This window comes from Schistocerca americana, chromosome 1, assembly GCF_021461395.2.
Source record: "Schistocerca americana isolate TAMUIC-IGC-003095 chromosome 1, iqSchAmer2.1, whole genome shotgun sequence".
NCBI classification, from domain to species: Eukaryota; Metazoa; Arthropoda; class Insecta; order Orthoptera; family Acrididae; genus Schistocerca; species Schistocerca americana.
The window spans coordinates 637,074,470-637,087,342 of record NC_060119.1 but is presented as its reverse complement, the minus strand read 5'-3'; the positions used below and the strand labels follow the sequence as shown (position 1 = coordinate 637,087,342).

At 37.3% G+C, this 12,873-nt stretch overlaps 1 protein-coding gene across 1 annotated transcript in view; it reads right to left on the bottom strand.

The window, feature by feature from the left end:
• Positions 1-12,873, bottom strand: part of LOC124607514 (MMS19 nucleotide excision repair protein homolog) — a 231,856-nt gene that overhangs the window by 134,152 nt on the left and 84,831 nt on the right. Inside the window, exons 6-7 of the mRNA XM_047139908.1 lie at positions 11,392-11,608; positions 1,316-1,428 (exon numbers count right to left, since the gene is read on the bottom strand). Of these exons, the coding sequence (XP_046995864.1) occupies positions 1,316-1,428; positions 11,392-11,608 (330 nt within the window). The remainder of the gene's footprint in view (positions 1-1,315; positions 1,429-11,391; positions 11,609-12,873) is intronic.

The following is a 12,873-nucleotide window of genomic DNA, read 5'->3' as shown; positions in this document are numbered from 1 at the left end:
ATGAAATATATCTGCTATTCCAAGTAAGAGCAGATTTTACTATACATGATAATACTCATTTTAAAATTAATCTTCCATACACACATATAGCAGACCTTAATGACAGTGCACTATAAATTATAACAACCAATCTTTGAAATACAAATGCCCCACACATAGAGATGACACACTCTTAGTAAGTGGACACTGAAACTTCATTCTTTGGAAATGCTATGCTGTTGCTTTACTTGTGTAAATATGAAAAAAAGTAGTAATAGGGTAAATGTTAGCCACTGTAGGGGAAAATATGCTATCTTAACACTCTGCATAAATAATGTATTAAATTCAGATAAAAGTTTTCCAGCAATAACTAACAAATAATGGCAGAGACTTATATTTCAGAGTACTAGTAGTAAGTTGTCAGAAAATAATAGGTAATGAATTGAGTTATATTGGCAGAAATGAAGAAGAAATGTATAAGGAGTGCTCAACAGAAAGGTACAAAACATTATAATAACCAAATCAGTTTAAATTTGCATATGCCACTTTAGGACAATGTAGTGAGACATCTAGGGACAGCAATGTAGTAGCCGATGTGGCTGTGCATATCCTCCTCAAAGATTCAAAGCTATGCCCTCAGCAAGCAAGATGGTGCTCAATGTCTTTTCAATGTCTGAGGTCAATATTCATCGAATTCATTGTGCACAGAAAAACGATTAACAGTGACATGTTCTGCGAGACACTCTGCAGCCTATGCAGGTCCATTAACAGCAACTGGCCTGGACTGCTCACAGGAGGTGATTCTGCTCTATGATAATGTGTGTCCACATGTCTCTGTGGTCGCACAAAGTGTAAGAGCCACATTCAAGTAGGAGCAGTTCGAGCATCCGCCCTACAGCCCGGACATGTCGTCCTGTGACACCAATGAGTTTGGTCTGCTAAAAAAGCTCTTAATGAGAAGCGCTTCAACACGGACAATGAACTGAAGGTCACATGCAACAGCTGTGCTCTGGTCTCCAGTGATTACTTTTGAATAAAGACTTCAATTATATCAATTATACCCACAGTGTTGTTTTGTACCTTTTCTTTTGAACATCCCTCATATAAAATGGAGAAGGAGAGGCACCAACATGTGAGAGAATGAGAAATTGTGCAATGAAAATTGAGGACACCGTAAATAAAGAAGAGAAGGAAAAAAATCTCTAAAAGAGTATAAAAAATGGAAAAGAAGCATTAAGTTTTCAATTCAGGGGAAGATTTGTGAATTTTTATATTAATTACACTTTAGCTCAATTTATCACTTAGTAAAATTTAATACTGAAGAAAATGTGCTCACCTCAGTAACAACCTGAATACACGATGGCACTGATGCTTCGGCGACACACAGCAACAATTGGACAGACGGCAAAAATGCATTCATCTCCACTTCCTTCAGCGATGGTAGAGAATCTTATTTAACATATCAAACAAAACTTTAAAAACCTGATGCACAAAATGTATTTCAAGTGTAGATTACAAAGCTTTGAATTTCATCATCAACACATTATTATTTTATTATGCCCAACTTCATTTTTTTCTGCATGTGTGCACAAGCAGAAGGAAGTTTACTTGCAATCAGCACTATCACATTGGTAATTAATAATACAATGCAAACAAACAAACAGTTTTCCAGCGAATACATAGTTAAAATCCTTCTCAGGTGTTCAGCCAAGCTTAGTCACTGATACTACATAAAGGCTTGGGTTGTTGCACCTGGCACACTAAGGTGAGGTGGAAAAGCTGAACTGGACCAACAAAGAACATCTTTCTTCCAGTTCCCCATCATGGAGACCACTGTCAGGGAGTGAGGGTTATCCACATAAAGGGAAGCATCAATGGAACAACCTATAAGTCACCAGCATTCAGCTGAAGATGGCGTTATGTCTCATTACCAAAAATTCATGCACTATTAACAGCTATACCTGGCTGAACACTCAAGAGGAATTTAAGATAAATAGTTTGCAACTAATAATGAGACCACTGAAAAAGTGATAAAATTTCACCAATTATCTTGCTCGGAGGATGTCTATACACGCAGAGCAATTGGCGGACGTTCCCGCTATACCAAAATAGAACAAAAGACGAACACATTATGCAATATCACAACAGAGCCCCTTAGCTAGCATGCATTTATTGTGAATCTCTCGCCCAGCACAAAGTCTCAAGCGACTGAAAAAAAAGCACAGGTGACTCCAGTAAATAAGAAGGGTAAAAGAACAGACCCACAAAATTACAGACCAATATCCCTCCTTGAACATATTCTCTGTTTGAATATAATAAACTTCCTTGATACTGGGAAGCTTATGTTGGAATCCACACGGTTTTAAGAATCATCACTCAAACAAAACTCAGATTGCCCTTCTCTCACACGATACACTGATGTGGCGAAACAAGCGCTGTATCATTTGTGAGATAGAGAGGCGAGTGATTGTGCCGGGACTTACAACACTTCACTGCTAGTAGTTCCACGTCAACATAATACGCCTGCACGTAGTATTGTACCACAATTAAGAATATAATTAAAAGTTAAAATTGCTTTTTCAGAATTTGTCAACATAAACTTTAATGTAATAATGTTTTAATAAATGTCAAGTCTTAGAATGACTAGATCAATAGTTTTCCTAAATATACCGCTTTAAGAAAAAAAATAAGTGGCACTACACAATAAATCTAGAAAGTCAGAAATTGGTCATAATGTGCAGATGTATGCCAAAATTAACAGGTGCAAGTCTCAACATGATATAATAAAAATTGTAATCAGAATTCATGTTTTTAAGAAAAATTGAAGGCACTACACATTAGACTTAGAAATGTGAAAATTAGTATGATGCTTCAGTTCAGGCTAAAAATAATGACTACGTAACCCCATTAAGCTATCTCTAATAGTTTTTGAGTAATTTAATGAAAACTAAAATTGGAACTAAAATGCCCTTATTTGTAGTAGATTAAGTTCTCTAATTTTAATGCTAGAAAATTTTGATTACAGCACACGATAAAACCTATCAAATAATAGAGCTGCAACAAGTTTTAGGACCATAATGTTAATAACAACCAATACAAGTCTCTTAAAGTTATAGTTCAGAGGTAATGATCTACTGTCAGTTCTGTTCTAAAAATTCTAGAAGGCAAAGTTTTTATGCAAGCGACTTGAAACTACTACTGTAATTTCAACCAACTTACCTACATGCATGCAAAAATTATGAAGATTCTAAATTAATTCATAACTTTGTTATTAAATATCGTGTGTACAAGAAAACAGCCACTTAGAGACTGCTGCAGTGTGCATAAGGCGGATGACAGCAGGTGTTTCCTTGGCTGTCTACTGTGCCACATGTTTAAATCGAGCCTGAGAGGTGAGACTAGGCTTCACTTTGCACCCAGCCACTGTAAGATCTGCTCGAGTCAAACGCCGGAGTGTGCACTGCCTCAGATGACGTCAGAGACCAGCTGTTTCAAAGCATTTGGTTGTGTTGGGTTGTTTTGGAGAAGGAGACCAGACAGCGAGGTCATCAGTCTCATTGGATTAGGGAAGGACGGGGAAGGAAGTCGGCCGTGCCCTTTGAAGGGAACCATCCCGGCATTTGCCTGGAGCGATTTAGGGAAATCACGGAAAACCTAAATCAGGATGGCCGGACGCGGGATTGAACAGTCGTCCTCCCGAATTCAAATCATTGATTTTCAGTAATAATTTATAGTGAACTCCCGAGGATTGTACACCATCCTGGATCACTTAGATTTTCGCTAAAGTAACTGTTAGTGTGCCATCCGTGATATTTACAAATCCGCGTGGCACGTGGTGACAATTATTTTCCACTTTTGTGGTGAGCATTTATTTTGAATATCAGCAGTCAGGGCGAAAGACAATTTGGTAGGAACTTACCGTAGAGGTTGAATACTTCATGTTGTGCTTGAGAAACTTCACTAAATATATGTAACAATTAGAATTTCAAATCTTAATTTATAATCATAGTCCTGATCCCGCTACACAAATAAAAAAAGAAACATTTCTTTAAGTGGGCTGGACAAGAATGTGGACTTGCAGATTGGGAACTATGATCAGTATGTTTTCCATCGCTTTCTGGCTGACCACAAAAATAGTGGCCAGGCTCTCGTAAACAGACGGCAAAACCCTATAATATTTAACGCACTACCCCACACAGAGAACTACGAATGAAGGGCAACAGGCAGATTCCATATTTCTATATTTCCGAAAAGCATTTGACACGGTGCCCCACTGTAGGCTGTTAATGAAGATACGAGCATATGGAATAAGTTTACAGATATGTGAGTGGCTCGAAGGCTTCTTAAATAATAGAATACAGTGTGTTGTCCTCAATGGCGAGTGTTCATCAGAGGCAAAGGTAACAACAGGAGTGCCCCAGGAAGTGTAATGGACAGGGTGGACAGAAATCCATGTTTGTTTCCTGATGATGACATAGCATATGGTAAGGTGCCGAAGTTGAGTGACTGTAGGAAGATACAAGACGACTTAAGACAAAATTTCCAATTGGTGTGATGAATGGCAGCTAGCCCTGGACGTGGAGAAATGTAAGTTAATGCAGATGAGTAGGAAGATCAAACCCTGTAATGTTCGGGTACAGTATTGCTAGTGTCCTGCTTGACACAGTCAAGTCATTTAAATATCTGCGTACAATGTTGCAAAGTGATACGAGGTGGAACTAATATGTGATAAGTGTGGCAGGAAAAGTGAATGGTCGACTTTGGTTTACTGGGAGAATTTTAGGAAAGAGATGTTCACCTGTAAAGGAGACTGCATATCGGATGCTGGTGTGACCTATTCTTGAGTACTGCTCGAGTGTTTGGGATCCACATCAGCCCGTATTGAAGGAAGACATTTTAGCAATTCAGAGGTGGGCTACTAGATCACTGTACACTTTAAACATTTATTAAAAATAAAACTCAGTGGCTTACTTATCAAGTGAACTGTCTGTTGAACAACATAATTAGACATGTAGTAGCTGTCACTACATTTGGAATTAGATAATTTGGAAACAGTTTTACGGCCGTCATCGGGTCTGATTTTATCCCAATGAAATGAACGCCTTGCATACAACTAGGGACCAAGCAAATCTCTTGCAGATGTGTCCAAGTTCTCTGACTGATGTGACGAAGTAAGTAGTCATTCAATTCTTCTGGATCATGCAGAGCTTGACATACGTAGCTGGAAGAATTATCCCGTCTGACAACCTCCCAATGTGCTTTATACTTGTCTGGAGCACTTTCCGTAGCTTTGTAATACTTTCTACTTGTAAGGAAATCATTGTAATGCAAATCTCACCATTCACTCCCTCGATTACCCTCATTTTCATATACTCGATACTGTATGATCATGTTTTCTCTAATTTCTGTAGATTCTTTTGTATACCAGATAATTTTTGTATTTTTACGTGTATTTGACGAGTTATCTTTATTAACATAGAACATGAAAACTATTGTATTTTTATGCTTATTTGAGATGTTAATTTATATTAATGGGGAACATGAAAACCATAAATCCCGACATTTTTTAAAAAATGTCATCAAAATCATTTTCAGCTCCAATTTTTCTTGTGTAACATTCACGTACATAATCCCAGTTTGCGTTCTTTAATTTGTCAATATATAACATATTGTTCTTCTCTCCCTGACCTCTTACCCATGCCACACTAAATTCATTTGAATAAGTTGGTTGTGTGAAACAAAGGGTTAAAAACAATGGAAAATGATCTGCAAATACTCCACTGGTCAGGCTAGTCACCTATGCCTCTCAGTGTAAGTTAACAATAACATTGTCTAGAAATATGTTATTACGCAAGAACTTAAAATGTTAACAAATGTTCTGGACTCCCATTGCTTTGAATTCCCCATATCAATATTAAAATCCCCACAGATAACAAGCTCCGTTTTAAGTGTAAAAAGTTTTCTAACCACTAATTCAAACTGTTCAAAACTACATTTGAATCTCCATTTGGGGACCTACACACAAGCTTACGATTATTATACTATCTTCACTGAGACTTACACATCTAAACTCAGCATTTACTTCCAACAATATTGTGTAAAGTTTAATTTTGTACATTTTAGAACATACTTGAAGTAAACTCCAGCATGACAAATTTTCCTGTTTCCTACACATTACATCAGCAACAACATATCATTGAGAATATGTTGTTAGCCAGTATTCTGATACACACATCACATCTCCATCCTTAATGCTACAAACATGTTCCAGTTCTAACAATTCATTTCTTATACAACAAACATTGACTTGCAGCAGAGTAAATATTTTATCACTGTTTTCATTTTTCAAGCGAGTGCTTAAGGTGCAGCTGGTTCTGCTAAAAAATCATTTTTGTCATTGCTCTTGGTACGGACCACTACCAGTATTGTTTCCTCACACCGCGAGCTTAATGCCAGCACATTGCTTTTGCCTTTCAAAGGTATAACTTGCTTAAAACCTCACTGCATGTTCAATTTCATATGAACTATATTTGAGATCTTATGACTAACAAAGGCCTTTCCCACTCTCTTGATGTGTAAACCATGTGCTGGATGAAACCATCTCCCTAGTGTGCTTGTATCAATGTACATTTTTTACTTATCCATGAAAATGCGCAGCTGGCTAGCTTCCTACCTTTCATTGTTATATGGTGTTTTATTCCACACCTTTATACAGCAGCATAGAGAAGTCGCTAATGTCTTCTTACGATCTGTATGTTTTTAGTTTTTAGTTTATACCCAAAGAACACATACCATTTTTCATTGTACTATTTTCATTCCTTTATTTTATTATATTATTCACACAGGACCAATTATGTAGACTGTGGCAATGGGATGAAATACAAGTGGTAACTCACTGACTAGCTGAGAAGCTGAGTCACTGATATAGACACAAACAATACACAGACTGTTGCCAGCTTCCGGACGAATCCTTCATGTCAGCTACAGAAAACATAAATGCACACATACACAAGCTCAACGACATTTTTCCTACTGACTACATTGTGCTGGCAGTGTAGCTTGATTGGGTGAGGGGTTGTAATGAGTGGAGGGGGCCACAAGAGAAAGGGACTGGAGAGATTGCTGGGTGAGAGAGGCAGTAGGCACACAGGATATGAATTTGGTACTACTGAGTTTGTTTTGGCCACAGCCAGGGGGAATTAAGCACAGTGCACAGTTATGTTGAGTACTGGATTGGGAGAGGCAGCTAGAACAGATGCAGAGGCAGTCTGCAGAGAGAATGATTTGAGTGTAGGATGAGTGAAGTTAAAATCATGCCCAGAGATTAGCTGAGATTGACACCAGGAAGATTACGAGATTGAACAATATGTTGCAATAACAATTCCCATTTAAGGAATTCAGATGGCATGGTTTATGAAGAAGCCACTGAAATTGAGCATGTTTATTCAGCAGCATGATCACCACTGGATAGATAACTTGCCTCTTGACCACAGTTTGATGGTGGCCATTCATTTGGGTGGACAGCTGGTTTGTGGTCATGCCCACATAAAATGCTATAGCAGAGCTAGTGTATTATACGACTACTTTGATATGCTTTCATAGATGGCTCTGCCTGTGACAGGACAGGAAACACCTGCAATAAGTGACACTGTACTGAACATGCTGTGTTGATGTTTAATACAAATAGCCATAATTTCACTGATATTTTATGTTCTCAAACATTATCACACATTAATGAAATTGGAATCCATACACTCCCGTTTGTGCAGTGACCATTGAGTGTAGATAATGGAGAAAAGAACAACAATTAATTGTGAAATCCATCATTTTATTACAGCAGATCTAAGAGTTCAACTATTACATAGTTCTTCAGTGCTGAAAATTACAAAACAGGAGAATCGGAAACAAATGGTAGTTGACAGTGTATCATAAGTGCAAACGTAAGCACCACACAGTTATATACCATTTAACAACAGGCGACTAAAGTACAATGTCATGTAGTAAACAATATTGGTGGTGTAGAGTGTACAGGAGTCTAACATGAACTGAAGCTACTGCTTACATGGTTAAACAGGAAGAAAATGTGATGTCAGAGCCATGTGGTGTCCTTGTAGAGGTGCTGGTGAATAGTTAAATAATAATAAGGCTATACAATTTTTAATTTTTTTAAATGTACTGAACAATAAAACCACAAGTAATGGTTAAACCATGGAAAGCAAATCACATGTGTGGAGTCACAAGTATAGCCCAGCGACACTGAGCACAGGATAGTATGTCATGTATTTTTGTGTTACAAACTAATGGACGAGGCTCCATTTACACTTTCACACAACACAAAAAGTACAATGTTAAAATAATGCACCAAAGTAATTAAAATTTAAAGGAATGAAGAAAGAAAAAATAAAACATGGTGTATCCTCTTTGGGCATAAACTAAAATCATACAACTTTACAATTACATTAATGTCATCTCTGCGCTTACAGCATTAACACGTGTAATAAAATAGCATACAACATCAAAAGGTATGAAGCTATCCAGTGATGCATACAGAATGAACAAATAAGTAAAATCACGGAATGCAACAGAGTCATGGGAGATAAAATACATTCAAACAAATGGAATTATGTAAGGACGTGGTTATTTTCAAACATGCGCCCTCGGTAGGCTAAAAAAGTCACAAAACCAGCCAAGTAACCAATAACCATGCTTACCTAGAAGCAAATAAAAATATAAAATAGTATCGTAAGTTAGTTATTTCCCATAACTCTATTACAATCCTTTATTTTACTAACTTGTTTATAAAAAGGCGCCACTGACTACTTTCCTACGTTTCAATCTTAAATGCTGTTTTATTCTACATCTTTATACTGTAAGCACAGAGATGGAGGTAAGGTGTTTTTACGACCTGTATGATTTTTAGTTTATAAGCAAAGAAGGCATACCATTTTTTATTGTACTATTTTCATTTCTTTATTTTACTTACTGTATTTACCCGAGTATAAGATGTCCCTGATTATAAGACAACTCTGATTATAAGACGACCCCCTTTTTTTTTTTCAAGGGGCTTCTTGAGAAAAATTTGTGTTTAACATATTCTGACTCTTCAAAATTACAAACCAATTTACTGGTGTAAAGTGTCTAGCTAAAAAATTAACACTACACCTATTCTAAATTTATGCCATTTATTGATTGTCTACATTTTGATAATACAACCATAAATAAAATAAATGGAAAGAAAGTTTTTATCTTCATTTGACAATTCTTTTCTACATTTTTCACTTACCATCCCTGTTGCCTTTGGTATCACTATTTTTAATCATCATCATCCTAACAATACGGCTGTGTAGTTTATGTCTTTGCTGTTGCAAATATTTGGCTGGTTTTTTCCAAATATGTTGTGAAGGTGTGGGATCTGGTAACACATCTGTTTCTATCCGAATTCGTATCAGATTTCGCTTCTGTGCTGACACGAGGGTGTGACAATGTCTCTTGCTTCCAGATTTATCATCTGCCAGCTGCTCTCTCACTGGCTGCATAGAACCACACACCCCCTTTCATTCCCATCATATGTCATGGTGACCATTCACAACATTACAGCATGATACATACCTAGACTTTTACCGTCTCCTGCACAAATGAAGATTACTGTCCAATTTTTAAAGTCAATTCAATTCTGATTACAAATGTATTCAAGCAAACTGCAGTCCGAACATGGTAGCTGTTCCTAAAAAGCCAAAGTACCTGATATGGTTTCCCATGGTTGGCAACATGACATAATTTGCCACCTGCTCATACTCCCTTCCCTGCACTCATCTAGTTTTTAGTCCAGCTGGTATCACTGTTCCCCTTCCAATCCTTCGGTGGTGCTGCGCTTCAGCAAACTGTTTGAGTAACATCAGTTCTGACTAGAGAGCTTTGGCATATCTGGAAATCTTGATCCTCTATGAGTGCAAATATTGTTTGCTGATCCCTGCCCTTCTGAATTTTTCAAAATAAATCTGTACCTGATGTCAATAACTAAAGCCTTGTCAGTAAATGTAAGACAACTCCCTACATATTCTACTAAACAACATCAAAACGTTGACCTCAGGATAAATAACTTAATCTGCGGATATAAGATGACCCTGCATTTTCTGAGTGACGAATTTGGGAAAAGATCTTGTCTGATAATTGGGTAGACACAGTATTTGTTCATTTATGCACCTCTGGCTAGCATTCATACCTTTCGATATTGTAATGCTGCTTTGTTCCACATTTATACTGTAAGCCCAGAGGTGGCGTTAATGTAATTTTATGAGTTGTACGATTTTAGTTTATGCCCATAAAGGGCACACCATGCTTTATTGTACTATTTTCATTACTTTAAATTTTAAGTATTTTGGTGATTTTGTTAGCACTTTCTGGCAAGCGTATAGGATTACTTTGTGTAGCAAGTAATTATGATACATCTGTTTGTCTTATTACATGCAAGACTAACACCAAAAACCGAAAATCTGAATAATTTTATAGTATTTTAGTATATAGCATGGTGCTGAAATTGTAAATGTTGCTGTATAAATGTGACAGGTACACAGAAAGGATGAAAAATTATTCCGTTTTCAGACAAAGCCCTCCTCTCTCTCTCTCTCTCTCTCTCTCTCTCTCTCTCTCTCACACACACACACACACACACACACACACACACACACACAGAGAGAGAGAGAGAGAGAGAGAGAGAGTGAGTTTGAGGAGGACTATGATATGAGAATGTTAGGAATCAATGTGCCAGCATGAACTATGCAGTTAGACGTAGAATTTGGGTAGGTATACACTAAGAAAATTTTCAGGAAAAAATTATCATTAGAAGGGAAAAAGGAGAATCTAGAGCAGGAAAACACAAATATATAAGGCCATTTTACAATGGCAGAACTATGGTGGAGTAGAATAGAGGCAGGGGGAGTGTGAAGTAGTTGTAGGGGCAGCAGAATGTTCCACAATAGTACCCCACCCCATTTCCTGTGTGTGTGCGCACACACACACACACACACACACGTGTGTGTGTGTGTGTGTGTGTGTGTGTGTGTGTGTGTGTGAGTGTGTGTGTGTGTGTGTGTGTTTGTTTGTTTTCTGAAGGAGCACTCTGAAAGGTGAGAAGTTTTCTGCTCCTTCTTCACACCTACCAGCTCTTCAGTATCTCTTCTATTTGATGTGTAGTAATTCATCCCCATAGGTTATTGTATTCAATCATGTATTTTCCAATGATAATAGTCCACATGCATTTAAAATCTTTTCAGTACGAAGACCAAGTAAAATATAATAAATATTTTTTTTTCAGATATTTCCCTAGATGAGAAGAAACTGGATCTTCTATTCTGAATTTCTAACACTTCAATTTCATTAACACATAAGGGAGAGGGCATCTAGGCCACTTACCTCTTATCACAACCTGTACAACTTGTGTAAGCAGCGCTGCATATTCCCTGTTGAGAGGAGACACTGACAAACTGTGTAGCAGGGCACGTAGCGCTTCTAATGCGGCTTCACGGATATCCTTATCTGCCCCTGGCAGCACTTCAGGTTTAATGTTTCTCCATATTACAGGTAAGTTTGGTTCTATAGAAGAAATAGGAAAACTGGAAAATCCTGTTTTCTGCAAGTACAAGAAAAACTTGAGGGTAATACTGAGAAACTTGAATACAAATTTGAAATATAACTTACACACAGAAAACTAATTGTTTATTATAGATCCATTTGTTTTTCTAAGAATGCAGGAAATTTAACTGAATTCAGGTTATCATGCAACTAAAGGTTCCTTTCTTTGCTTTGATCCTGTTTGGTCTCCCATTTCTGATCACCCTGAGGCCAAGAATGAATAATTCTCAGAACAAATGCACTTATATACAGCTCTAGAAGATACAAGGGTAATCCCAAAAGTAAGGTCCCCTATTTTTTTATAAGCACATAGACCTGTTTATTTCTACAATGGTTTACATCAGTTTACAGCTCCTCCACATCCGGCCTCCATACTCTATGTCCTACTTAATATCACAATAATACTTATCTGTGATAACATGAGCATTAACATATTCTGCATACTGCACTTTTCAAAGGATTCAGCAAGCGAGCCCAGCTACAATGCTCTGTGGGCTTTCAAAGTGCTTTATCAGTCTTTTTGCTTCTAGCACATCTGGAGTTGCAATTATAAAGTACATACTGTACTGTTAATACTGAATAAATTACCAGGACCCTCTTCCAGTGCTCAGAAACAACAATGAACACATGGAGAGAGAGCAGCTCTGTAGGTAACCCTGCACTCTTTGTTTCTTCAGTTGTATATAAGATGTCCTAAGTGTGTGCACTGTTAAATTGCTGTTTTGTTTGGTCCTTTGTATTTTAATTGAAGAGTTTGAAATGGGTGATAAACAAACAAAACTTGTAGTGACTACAAAACAGAAACTATGTGCTGTAATGGGACTAGATTCTTGGATAGCAGCCAAAACTATTGGTTTGGAGTAAAAACGTAGGAAATCATACTGTTGGAGACTGAAGAGAAACCGAGCAGAAATTGAGGGGTGGTGTGCTTCCCAAGCTAATAGAAATACAGTAAAAGTAAGAAAGACAATGTTGAAAGACGTTGAGGGAGCTTTATTTAGTGGCATGACCATTTAAGAGGAAAAGGTTTTCCCATTACTGGGCTGATATTGCAAGAAAAAACACTGCAATTTCAATGGCCAACAGAAGGAGATAATTCCGAATTTATTGCCAGTGATGTATGGTTGGATCAGTGGAAAAAACAATTTCAAACAATGGAAACTCCAGTTAGGAATATCAACAATGTAGGAAAAGACAGATTGTTGCTTACCTTAAAGAACACACATCAAGTTGCAGAGAGGTACAATTAAAAGACACATAAAG